Source organism: Rhinolophus sinicus, chromosome 4 (assembly GCF_057876585.1).
Source record: "Rhinolophus sinicus isolate RSI-liver-muscle chromosome 4, RSI-T2T, whole genome shotgun sequence".
NCBI lineage: Eukaryota > Metazoa > Chordata > Mammalia > Chiroptera > Rhinolophidae > Rhinolophus > Rhinolophus sinicus.
The window spans coordinates 50871280-50884531 of NC_142504.1; the positions used below are offsets into that span (position 1 = coordinate 50871280).

At 38.7% G+C, this 13252-nt stretch overlaps 1 protein-coding gene and 1 pseudogene across 1 annotated transcript in view; both read right to left on the reverse strand.

Annotated features, from left to right (window-relative positions):
- Window positions 1-1310: 1310 nt before the first annotated feature.
- Window positions 1311-13252, reverse strand: part of SLC26A3 (solute carrier family 26 member 3) — a 32652-nt gene continuing 20710 nt past the window's right edge. The window contains exons 12-21 of the mRNA XM_019745312.3: window positions 11500-11595; window positions 10422-10528; window positions 9166-9235; window positions 8982-9074; window positions 7234-7329; window positions 6672-6905; window positions 5062-5116; window positions 3674-3816; window positions 3481-3546; window positions 1311-1719 (exon numbers count right to left, since the gene is read on the reverse strand). Of these exons, the coding sequence (XP_019600871.2) occupies window positions 1696-1719; window positions 3481-3546; window positions 3674-3816; window positions 5062-5116; window positions 6672-6905; window positions 7234-7329; window positions 8982-9074; window positions 9166-9235; window positions 10422-10528; window positions 11500-11595 (984 nt within the window). The 3' untranslated portion in view covers window positions 1311-1695. The remainder of the gene's footprint in view (window positions 1720-3480; window positions 3547-3673; window positions 3817-5061; window positions 5117-6671; window positions 6906-7233; window positions 7330-8981; window positions 9075-9165; window positions 9236-10421; window positions 10529-11499; window positions 11596-13252) is intronic.
- On the reverse strand, window positions 8201-8570 carry LOC109454562 (small nuclear ribonucleoprotein F pseudogene; annotated as a pseudogene).

Sequence of the window (13252 nt, forward strand, 5' to 3'; positions counted from 1 at the left end):
TACAATTTTCATATTAAGAGGTGTAGAAAATAAGGATTTGCTTCAAAAGGTAGTTATAGAAGGATTGTGTCTAAATCTGGATAGGAGGTTGGATGCTTTAGAAGCTACAGGGATTGTACGTCAAGTGTAAGAATATATATTTATATATATGTATGGTTTCTGGCAAGGCTCTCTGTACAAGGGGCTTGGGCAAGGTGCTGGATTTGGGTTTTTCTTGAATCCAGCCCTGGAAACAGAATCATGGTGCACTTCTCAGCTCTCCTCTCACCTCAGGTCGATCTACAATAACTTTCTGGAATGGCTTTTCACTCTAACCTTTTTCTATATAATATAACTCTTAATAAGGGCCCAGGGTTATCTTATGTTATACATTTCTTCATTTCTAATCTAAATTCCTTTTGCTGTTCTTAGATCTTTCTTCAAATCAGAGAAATACCACCAGTCACCTCCCATATTTGAAGACAATCATTAGATTCTTTCTCAGGACCCTCAATACCATTAGTTTTTCATCAAAGTATGGAGGCGATATAGTATAGTAAGCAGAGCACAGGCTTTGGTATCAGATAGATCTTGGTTCAAATCCTGTTGCTGTTAGCAAAGTGACAGCAAATTGGTTAAGTTGTCTGAGCCTTTCCTAATTTCCTCATTTGTGAAATGAAGAGATCTTTGCATATTGTTGCATGGATTGAGATAATGTAATGTACCCAGCATGTACCTGGCCTAAAGCAGATAACCATTTTGTGGTTCTTTTCCCAAACTATAGGCATTCCCTTAAAGGACTCAGTATTCAAAAAATGAATGTTCTAGAATGAAATGGGAGTATCGAGTTAAATGATGATTTGGCAATATTTTCTCATAAGGAAGGAAAGGAACTTAACTTTCCTTGCTGGGTAGGCACTTCCCATCACCTGGGAGTCAGGAGGTGTGTGTTAGCTCCTCAGCCCCATCACTAATTCACCTATAAATGGAAATAGTAATTATGTGTATATATATATAATCACGGGAGGTGGAGTATAGCATAAATTGTAACAGTTATATAAGATGGGGTAGTAGATTGGGGGAGGGTGATTATCACTTTGTGAGAGGTGTAAATGTCTAACTATTATGTTGCTTTGTACACCTGAAAGTAATAAAAAAATAATTTTCAAAAAAAGAAAGCTATAGTGATAGTCATAAAATCTGGGCCAAAAACCCTCATTGCAGGGGTTTTAGAAGATTCTCGTGTAGGAGGCTTCCAGCTAGACCACTATAATGTGGACTTCCTGCAAGCATGTTCCAGAAAGCAAACGAATAACAACACAAGACATATCTACTGTACAATTGAATTTTTTAAAAAATGTAGATACACTATTATGGGCAGTATAAATGACAAGATTCAAAGCAGTGGTGTAAATACACTGTAAAATGTGCACGAAGGTAGTGACTTGGATGGAAATCTGTCAGTGCTATAAAAATACATATAAACAAAAACACTTTCTTCCTTTGATAAATCTACAAGCTATAAAATTAAGAGTATTTACATAATTTTATACTAGATATGTGAAAAGTATACCATGCTAGAACAATCTCGTTCCAAAGTTTGAAACATAATCCTGTCAAAACTATTCATACAACGTATGATATCAATAACCTTCTGGGTACAAAGTTGTTCTGTGTGTGACAGTCAGATGATGATCCCTCCGAATTATATTTTGATTAGAATTTCGTTTCAACTGGTACCTGGAAGAAGACAAAGTTCTTGTTTTAAGAGACTTGTTAAGTTCTATCCCTTTCAGGAATCATATCTTGTGTTTAAAAGGAGTTGCGGTCAATCTGATTAAAATTAGAAGCTAGCATTTGCCAGTTATCATTTTTGTTATTTGTTTTTGTCTTAAATTGTAATAATCAAATACCTTCTATTGCTGTGATACCATGTTGTAATATAAGTATCTTTTGAAGGCCTATTTTAAGTTAACAATACAATGCATTGTAGCAATATATTTCTTCACATTTGTTTCAGAGGCCACACAAGCTCCAAAGAGTTATATGTGTTGGCCCAACACATTCAGTTTTACATGAATCACCACTGGTGGCCTGTCCATAATTGCTGATTTATCTTCTAAGAAATGCAAGGAGCTGGTGTTAAATGTTTCTTTTTTTACACTTGATCTTAGCCAAAAGGCCGAGAAGCGATAAATGTTTCTTTTTTTAAATATGGGGAAACAGATACAGGATAGTGCTGACTACATTTTGCTAAACGGTTGGTTCTAGAGCTTTGATCAGACATCAGGTTTAAACTCTATTCCTATCCTTTATCCTCTAAAAGCTGGTGAAAATCCTGAATCCAACTACTTGGCAGAGCGTTTCTGGCAAGGCTCTCTGTACGAGGGGGTTGGGCAAGGTGCTGGATTTGGGTTTTTTTTTAATCCAGCCCTGGAAACAGAATCATGGTGCACTTCTCAGCTCTCCTCTCACCTCAGATCGATCTACAATAACTTTCTGGAATGGCTTTTCACTCTAACCTTTTTCTATATAATATAACTCTTAATAAGGGTCCAGGGTTATCTTATGCTATACATTTCTTCATTTCTAATCTAAATTCCTTTTGCTGTTCTTAGATCTTTCTTCAAATCAGAGAAATACCACCAGTCACCTCCCATATTTGAAGACAATCATTAGATTCTTTCTCAGGACCCTCAATACCATTAGTTTTTCATCAAAGTATGGAGGCGATATAGTATAGTAAGCAGAGCACAGGCTTTGGTATCAGATAGATCTTGGTTCAAATCCTGTTGCTGTTAGCAAAGTGACAGCAAATTGGTTAAGTTGTCTGAGCCTTTCCTAATTTCCTCATTTGTGAAATGAAGAGATCTTTGCATATTGTTGCATGGATTGAGATAATGTAATGTACCCAGCATGTACCTGGCCTAAAGCAGATAACCATTTTGTGGTTCTTTTCCCAAACTATAGGCATTCCCTTAAAGGACTCAGTATTCAAAAAATGAATGTTCTAGAATGAAATGGGAGTATCGAGTTAAATGATGATTTGGCAACATTTTCTCATAAGGAAGGAAAGGAACTTAACTTTCCTTGCTGGGTAGGCACTTCCCATCACCTGGGAGTCAGGAGGTGTGTGTTAGCTCCTCAGCCCCATCACTAATTCACCTATAAATGGAAATAGCAATACTTCCCTACCTCATGGATTATTGCAAGACCAGAATAAGATCCTGGTTGTACTTTGACAACACAAAAAGTTCTGTCTCTTATGTTTAATATTGCATTAATAGAGATTTGGTATTACTGTTTTCCATCCCTTTTGTCCTTGGGGGAGTTTATTTTCCCCCAAAGGTCCTGGAGATTGGCCTTGCTTCAGTTTTCTAGGGATGAGGCACCGGCTTAAACAAGTGCTGGACTTCCTGCAGTCTGCTGGAAGAGGCCTCACTACTTTTAAGTTTTTTGTTGAGAGATCTAGATAAAGATAAACCTGTTGAAGAATCTTACCTTACATTCTCTGTTACGTAATCCTCCATTTGTGTTTATAGTATAATCACATTTTATTTCTTTTGCCTGAGAAAACCAGAATGGAACTATGGATTAGGAACACTTTTAAAAAATATATTGACAAATAAAGAGAAATTTAAAAAGCAAAGATGGTTGGTTATCCCAATGTGAAAGTGACCAAAAAGCTGGTTACCTGACTGGAATTAAACTTTGAAGTACTGTAATCCTTCTTCATCAAAATATGCAAAACAGCATCATGGATTGTTAAGAAAAATATCGAATCCTTGACTTCCTCATCAAAAAATTCACACCGTGCAAGCTTCTCAATGAAATCATCTGAAGAGAGAAAAGAAAGAATAATAGTTAGGAAGAAGTAATTATCCACAGGTTTCTCCTTCAGGCAAATGTGCATTTCATTGACGTCTGTGTGAGTGTTTGGAGTTTGCAATGGTACAATCCCAATGTGCCATTAGTACCGTGTATTCTGGAACTAAAGCATCCCTTCTAATAAAAGTATACATTTAATGCCCTAAGGTAAAAAAGATAGAAGGAAAAGGTTCAAATGAGAAAAACTTTTAGTAGTTCCAGAGCCTAGATGAGAAATGATAAAGGTGTGGATTAAGGTTGTGGAGCTAAAGGTGGAGCTAAAGAGGAAGAAACTGATTCAAGAGATATCTAAAGGAGACTCACTGAATGCAGAGGGAAGGGGAGAAGGAGAAATTAAAGATGGCTCCAGGGTTTCTACTTTGGGCAACTGGGTGAGTGGTGATGGAGTGATTGAGATAGGGAAGGAAGTGGTTTGGGGAGGGAGGATAATATATTTAGTTTTGGACATGTATATCTGAGGTGCCTGGGGTACAGTTGAATACATGGATCTGCAGCACAGAAGAAAAGTCTGGGTTGGAGGTGTAGTTTGGGAGTTCATTAACAAGATACACTTGCAGTCATAAGCATAGAGAAGATTGACTGGAAAGAGTCCCTGGAATTAGAACTATTGGGTTTAAGGGTGAAGCCGAGGAAAGATTGACTCTTCAAAGAGTGGGAGAGGAGCCGATATTAGATGCTGAGGAGCTATGAAAGTGCTGGGAGGTGAGTCAGAAGAATGGTCTTGCAGAAACGAGGGAGAGAGAGTTTCAAAGACAAGTGCTAAAGAAAGGGCCAAATGCTAAAGTGAGCTCCGAGGGAAGGAGGCTGGGGCGGAGGCAGTTGATCTTGACAATCTGGACATCACTGATGACCTTGGCAAGGGCAGCCCCATCAGCGAGGTGAAGCAGAAACCAGATGATTATGAGCTGAGGGAATCAAGGAGAGAGAAAACAGGCCCACATTTTCAAGAGAGGGAGAGTAAAAATGGTTACATATTCACTCTTTTGCAGTCTACTAGACTAGGATTCAAAATTACATATCGGCTCAACTAAAATATAAAGATGCTATTTCCATAAGGATTTCTATCGGTTCAGCTACAAATTAGATTTCTTTCTTGGTGATCATAAAACATAGCTGGTCTTTGGAGAGGTTGTCTAGATTGAGTTGGCAATGAGCCTGAAGTGATTGTCAGAATATAAAAATAAAACAACTTACCATCAGTTCCAACAATATACACATCTACCTTGATCCTGATAAATTCTTGCAAAATCTGTTAAAAAGAAAGTAGATCTTCCTTAGGGAACAGTTTCATTTGTCAGAAATGTAAAGAAAACTATCATAGTTATGCCTTATGGGTGACATATTGCTCTCAGAACTTTTTATATTTTGAGAAGAGATAATAGTATAAAGAGACACTAAAGTTAAAAACAAGGTTCAGTGACAGAAAGAAATAAATCCAAAGAAAGAACTCTGCTGGTAGAGTTCTTGTGGGAAGTATGATGGGAAAGTACGGGAAGGATGATTAGGAAATGTCCTGCCTCAACTCACAAGATAAGCTCGGATTCAATTTTAAATTGAAGAGCGAAACAAAGGAGTCTCCTCACTCCACTGTGATGCTTACTTACATCACTCCCTAATTTTAAAAGTTTTTCTATGGGATGATCTTGACTAGAGCTTTCTACATACATAAACAAAAAATCCCCAAGACCCGGAAGTTGTTCATTATTCCTGTTCACAGTGGCTGGATGTGTCTAGCACCAATAAATCTTTATCCGATTTTCTGGTCTCTAGGCTAGAACAAATACCAGTAGTGATATCGTTAAGGACAGATAAGGTAAGAAAAGGAGCTTACACTGCTGATCAATTTAGATGATCATTAATATCATTAGAACTTCTGCAAGGCAAGTTAGGGCTTTCAAGAAACATAAAGAGGAGTCCCTGCCCTTTGTGTTACATTGCTAGGATGAAAAAAAAATAAATTTTATGTGTGTGTGTATTTTTCCTCCAAAGCTAAAACAAACACAAAAGAGAAAGAAAAGAAAAAGCAAGCAGTATTGAGAGTTTTGTGATAAGATTTTTTTTAAAGGTAAGTTTGAAAGAAACGAAATTGATTCTATTTTCTACGTTTGTATCCAGTTCACCCATACTTAATACATCTTAGCTCAGCTCTTATGTAGGCAGATTTCTGTGCAAAACCAAGCAAATGAGGGAAAATGTAGAATTTCTTAAATTTTCTTTGTATATATTTCTGCATTTCTGTTACACACTAATTTATTTTAGAAATCCTGACAAAATTGTGGAAAGAAAACAGACTGCAACTTGATTGTTTCAGTCCTTTTTAAAATCACACGTGACATTTATTCTTTCATATCTCTCGCTTTTTTGGAAACAGATTGTTATATAGCCAAGCGAAATTTCATCAGTTTATAATCGCTGAGAATGAAAACAAAAGGGCCCAGTATTTCACTTTTTCCCAAGACCTTTCCAAATCTTCTCTATTTTAGGACAATTTAGATACAAATGCCCACAATGATTTGAAGGCACCGCAGGAGTACGTGAGCGTAGTTGTCTGCGAGCAGTTCAGGATACATTAGAAATGTAGGTTTAGTTGCCTTCAAAATTTCATGCCAGTCTCGTATTAAATGCATTTTTGAAGAGTTTACTGAACATGTTCCACTTGCACTCCCACTCCCTCCAGAGAACATTCTAAAGTTATAATTTACTTTTACTTAAGTGTGTATTATCTAAAGAAGCATCCTTACAGAAATACAATTTTTCACCTTTCGTCACTGATTAGTTGTTTCCATTAAGAAAAACGAAATTACCCTTTTGAGACCTCTCATTGAAGAAACGTCAAGAAATGACACTGCCGAAAAATCAAGAATAAGGCTATGCAGGTCGATTTTGGGGACCTCAAGGTTGAGAGGAAGATCGGCATTCCAGTCTATGTGGAAAGGCAGGTCTGCGGTGTTGATTGGCTGATCCAGTTCTTCTATCTGATTGTTGTCCAGCTCTTCGTCAGAATCTTTCAGGCCATCAATGGTACATACAAATCCTTTCTGCAAGAGAGGATGATGAAATGCACGATATCTCTGACCACGGAATACACTGTGTATGTCAAGGATAGCCAGTGACTTTCTGAAGCCCAGATTCAAAGTTGGGCCAAGCAAGTGAGGTTGTAAACTTGTTTATTTGGAGAATAAAAATTGTCCTAGGAGAATAAAAATTTTAAGGGGTCCATCAGCGGTCCGTTTAAAAATACAATAATGGACACACAAAATAGCTTGTTTCTCTGGCATTTTATTGAAAGGAATGGAATCAACATATTGATCTACACTTGACTAAGCTTTGAGCGATTCTCCACAGACATGTGGTCAAGAAACTTACTGGTGTCACTTGTAGCAGGCCTTTCTTCTGCAGTTTTTGGATTTTCTTCACGGCTTTGTTGCGCTTGCGTAGAATTCGAAGTGGACTAAAGCCAACCTGAAAAACCCATTGCTGTGTTACAAGAGTACTGAAGATTCTGCTACTTATATGCCGTAATGTTAATAACGTTAAGTGGAATTGAGGCCCATAATAAATATATTTGTAATAAAATGTAAGTGGTTCAGACAACATCAGCGAGAGCGTTGTGTCAGACCTAGAGTTTGCTCGTCCTGTATGCAGTTAACATCCGAAAGCCTCAGTACCATCCAGGAGTCGTCCATAAATTATCCACGAATGGGTGTAAACTCTGTTTGAATCCGTTTGTGGTTTTAGCCCACGCAACTCTTAGGAGATTTTATTTTATTTATTTTCTAAATGTTGAATATGGGTGCCATAATTAATATTCTGCTTCCACATGATTTTATTCTATTAAAATGTATATGATTATAGTTTGTACTATCTATTATGTGATTTTATTTTATAATTTTAATATTAGATCTGGGGATAACCTTTACTTCCCTCTTTTCAACACAAATGTATTCTGATTGTGGCAATATTTAGCTCCAGAGTAACAACTAAGGAGGATCAAAAGATACTAGATTATGTGAAAAGGATAGTATGTAAAGTCATATACACCATATGAACCCATTATTATAAAAAAAAATTGGGTAGAAAAGTGTTTGATGCCTACCAAACTAATAACAATAGGTGGGGCTTTAAGGCAGAAGCGCAATGCAAAGCACCGATAGACCACAAGGCAGGTGCAAGAGTAACCGCTAAGCTCTCGTTTCCTAACCCTGAAGATGGCTTCTTTGTCATCTTCTCTCCAGTCCATCAGGGGACACCAGTTGTTATTTCATGTTAAATATTCACTTACATTATATTTATTGATTTCATTTTTTTTCCAGATGGAAAACAATTTTTAAATTTTATATATAAAAAAAGCCCCACAAAAGATGCTATTCTCTCATTTCCCCATCTTCTTCCTCTTTTTCAACACCCCTGATATAAAGCACATTATTACACCTTATTAAAACTTCACCCAGATGTCCAGACAATGCTCCATCTGTGTATTCTTCTGTGTTTGCAAGCTGCATGTTCATATAGCCATCTACAGATACCAGGTAGCCTTTGTACTCCATTCCCCACTTAAGTTTCACCATTACTGGCTTCCCTGTCAATCCATTGAGGAAAGGTTTGGGATTGAGGGGCAAACTCATTGTGACAACAGGCAAATACTGCAGGTCACAAGTTCCCGACCCTGCTGTTGTCGTCCATCGTGACTGGAGCACCTACAGCAGGGCCGGAATTGTGTTGCTCCAAGAGAAAATCGATTTCATTTATATTATAAACATTTGTTTGCTATCCTGCATCTCTTCAATGATGCAGTCAAATATTCAATCCTCTTGTTTCTGAAGTTGATGCCCCAAGAAAATCTGTAGGATACTCTCTATTAAAACCCAGCAGCCCCAAATCTGTGGTAGTTTTACTGTACAGCAGAATTCAGTCAAAGGTGAGTGTATATTGGGCATCGTCTGAAGAGTCTTATTTCTCACTGTATTAAAGGACCCCTACAGAAGCACTACCACAAACCAGCCTCCGCATATGTGAAATCAATGACCCTCTCTTGTTACAGAACCAACATTTCATTTCTAGACGTTCAGTGGAATTACAAAAAAAAAAAAAAAATTAGTAACCCCAAAACTTACAGCATCGATAAGTTTCTGCTTAAAGAAATTAATGTTTGCAAAGTAAATAGGGGATGGACATCTGAAAATTTTCACTCCTTCCCGTTCATATATCTGTAAGGCAGAGAAGTAATATTAGATGGTGCCCATTAGAGTCATATTAATATCATTTAGCAAGTCAAAGTAAAAAAAATGACTTCCTTACTTCAGAGTAATCTTTTTTATTTTTATAGATGTTGCTCCTTCCAACGTTAGCCAGTGTGCTGCATTTTGGACTGTAAGAAAAATCAACATCATTCGTGTGAATCATTCTTGTGTATTTGGGGGGCCGATAAGGCCAGCACTGATGTTTTCCTAGCCTACCACAGCAGGCTCCCTTTTCAAAATGTCAGAGGTTGGGGGCTCGTCGTGCCGTCAGAGACCCTGGAGGGCAAGCTCCTCCTTTTCTTTATCCTCCCACAGCTCCTGGAACTGTGCCTCCCATCTACCACATTCTAGTTTACAGGCTTTTGCCGTGGTGATTCTGAATAGCACAGTTATTCGGTAAAATAAGGCAGAAGTGATTATCCAGTTGTATCAGTGTGGACATGGAGAAGTATAATGACTTGCCTATGACCACTCAGTTCGTCTCTGTGTATAATGGGTCCCCAAGAAATGAATGAAGTTATAAATGAGTAATGAGTACAGGAACATTGTGATATAAATGTACTCTGTCAGTCAAGGATGAATTTTAGGATAAGACTTTCTGTTCTAGAGCTCCTTCACCCCCAAGAAGCCTGAGTTCTCTGCCACATTTCCAACACCGGCGGAGTGACCACCTGTGGTAACATTATGTGGCAGAGACTTAAGCATCAAGACGGTGTTTGGACTTGAGGACTGTTAAGGACCACGAATTCTAAGTGGCTTTTGTTGAATTCTAGGATGAGGGGCCTTTGAGAAATTCTCTTAATTCAGCTCTATAGTTTTCAGGTTGGAGTATGGTCTAACAACCTAGAAAGAGGAATAACCCTCCACGAGACATGGAGCATCTCACAGTCTTCTCAGTAACACATCCCCATGTTTAATGAGTCTAAGGCCAGCGCTGATATCTTCCTAGCTTACCACAGCAGGCTCCTTTTCAAAATGTAAGAGGTTGGGAGGTTGAACCTGCTCAGAATATAATTACTTCCAGTGTGCAGTGGGGCAGGCAGACTCAGAGGTTTACATGATGTATTTGAAGTGGTCACATCAGGGAGCAGACCAACAGCCGGTGGGACGTGGGGTGATGCTCTACGTTCAGGCCCTTCTATTGTTCTCCGGGCCTGGGGGTGAGCAAGCTGAGGAAGGACGGACTCCCCAATCCTGATAGACCTGCGTGCTGCCTGTCACTGAACTACTTTTCCCTTAACCAGTGACAAGTTTTTCTCTCCTGACACTGGCAGGTCAAAGTCTGTGAGGATGCAGAGCATGACAAGCACTCACAATTGGGTCCTGAACACGATGGTCAGGAGCTGAAATGCCATACTCGCTGCCAGGCCCAAACCGAGTCCCAGGACAACGACAAAGATGAAGGTCATGATCCAAATGAGCTGCAGAAGGAAGGCGACACATACACTGCAACTGACTGATTCAAGTACAGTGTCTTAGGTCCAGAGCTATGAGACAGCATGAACTTCTACAGACAATGCTGGAGGGTGGAATTGCACAGAAGGGACCTGCCTCCAGAGGTCACTTCTGCTGGCTTAGGTTTTGAATCATAGAAACACAAGCAGATATCTAAAAACTCCAAAGAGAGTGCATCCATTGCTAACCCTGTCCCTGAAACAGTTAAGAAAATTAATGTATATGTCACTGCTAAAATTCCAGAACCAGCTGCTAAAATTAGCAAATTAGTCGGTAGAACCTATGTGAATCTCTTACTTTTGGTTTGCTGATTTCATTAATGGCTACGATATCTAAAAGCATTTTAGCACGCCAAAAGGCTGTGGAAATCCCCAACAGTTATCTAGCAGGAACAAAATAAACCAAGTATACTTTATTACTTGATGCCTGTAAAGTTCCATAGGATATGGTGTTTTTATGCCACAGACTTTGACCCTGCTGTAATTATGGACTCTACTTCTCATAGCAAGGCAAGTGAACAGCAAGGGGAGCCCCTACAGAGTATTTCCAAAAGGAATGCTCAGAATTTAAGTTTTCCACAGATTCTCTGGTAACTAACATATGATGTAATAAAGACCAGAAACAATGCAGACCCAGAACTTCAGAGAGTTTCTGTGGCATTTGGGACGACTGTAAGAGTTTTTAGAACAGATCTAAGGAAGTTCTCTACCAGTGTTTCTTGGAGCATTTCCTACTTGCAAGTAGCTCATCCTTTTAAATTAAAATCCTGGAGAATGATCATTAAAGTATGCAGTTTAAAGATTGCAAATGAAACAAACGAAGGTTATTTTAATAGCTACATAGAAACAAAATTTCTCTTAGTTTACAATGAAATATGCATTTTACATCAGCATTAAAATGTCATCTTGATTTCTCTAATACAATTGCCTCTGCTTACACAGTCATACTTATCCTTTCGCCACAGTCTTCGTATTTCTGTGAACTGCATCAGCATTCCCTTTAAGTTTCCAAGTGCTAAAGCTGCCAAAACAGACTGAAAAACATAAACGGCAGATGTACTTCAAGATAGCCAAATAAGCCACACAGAGGCAAAGGTGAGGGTTGCAGATAAGTCAGTCCTTTAAACAGCCTCAAAGCAAAGGGCACACCCTTTTGTGTTGTGCCAAGACACACCAGACCTGGGACTCTGACCTGGCCCCATGTGTGATTTTGTCCTTACCACAGTGACAGTGACATGCCATAGGTGATCTGACAACACCTACCTGTACCTTGGGACCAAGAAAAGCAGATCTTAAGCCCTAGGATGGAAATAAATTCTTTTCTATCAGAGATAGTCTAATGTGTGTCTATTTGTTGGAGGTGGGAGAGGGGGGTTGCTCTTTGATTATTAAAAAACAGTTTGGGGAGCTTCGGGTCCTGGGATTAGAATGCAAAGCTGTGATGGTGATCAGCAATCGTGCCATTCAGAAAGAAGAAGCTGAATATCACAAAGCTGCTGACAGATTCGAGGCAGACTCTCGGGGACAGTGTGAACTGTATCTGCCATGTTCCCTGCGATATCCCCAGAACCAACCAGACTAAATGCATATAGGAGGGGCTCAATAATTATTCAGTGAGTGAGTGGATGAGCTAATGAATTAATAATTCCCAAGCCAGGACTAAGCACCCAGTAACACAGCCTCTTTTAAGTAGCCCTGATGTTGACACCATTGAATAGTAGTTTCACTAAGAGTTCTGAACGGAAAACTCAGCTTGGCCACAGCAACTCTTCAGGCTTCTGATTCTCCACATGCCCAGTGAGATCATTTAACGTACAGGAATGATGACAGTTAAGGTGAAAAATGCTGACTCACCAAGTATGGGCCCTTTCTTATTTGGATTTTAACACATGGTAGGAACATGCCCCAGTCCCTGTCCCCAGTTCAAGCTGTTCCATTCCAAATGTGCTACGCAATTTGTATACTGATTACTTTCATGCCATAAAAGCACAGTGTACAAAAACAAAACAAAACGGTTTTTATTTCCATATCTCAAAGATAGTGTAACTGATTTTTGATATTGATTTTTTATTTTCACAAGTAACATTTATAATTTAATATCTAACCAGTTAATTTTACTCACTGTGAGAACAGAGGTCATTGTTTAGAAGACTGAATATGGTCTCAAGTGACTTTAAAAAGGAAATTGCGCTCAAATAAATAAACACTGGTTTAGAAGTGGTAAAAACTGAATAAAGCCTGTAATCTAGTTAACAGTACTGTGTCAGTGTATCACTGTCGGTTACTGGCTGTGATTTTGTACTAGAGCTATATAAGACACCATCACCATGGTCTCTGGGGAGGGGTTCATAGGGCTCTATAGTAAGCCTCCTGCTTTGGGGGACTTTAGTATAAAACACGTCAAGTGCCACCTGCAGAAGAGACTAATTTTTCTTTCATTGGCATTATTTGCCTGTTCTGTATTCCATAGAAAAACAATTTGAAACAACTAGTAATGAAATACATACACAATAGAGCCCTTTAATAAATAAAGATTACAGAGCATTGAGAAACCATAGACAGGAAAAGGAGGATCATTTTACTAGGAACCTGGTATCCACACTACAATTGCTATAAAGAATTAAATGCAGGGCCAGCTGGTGGCTCAGGCAATTGGAGCTCTGTGTTCCTAACTCCGAAGGCTGCGGTTCG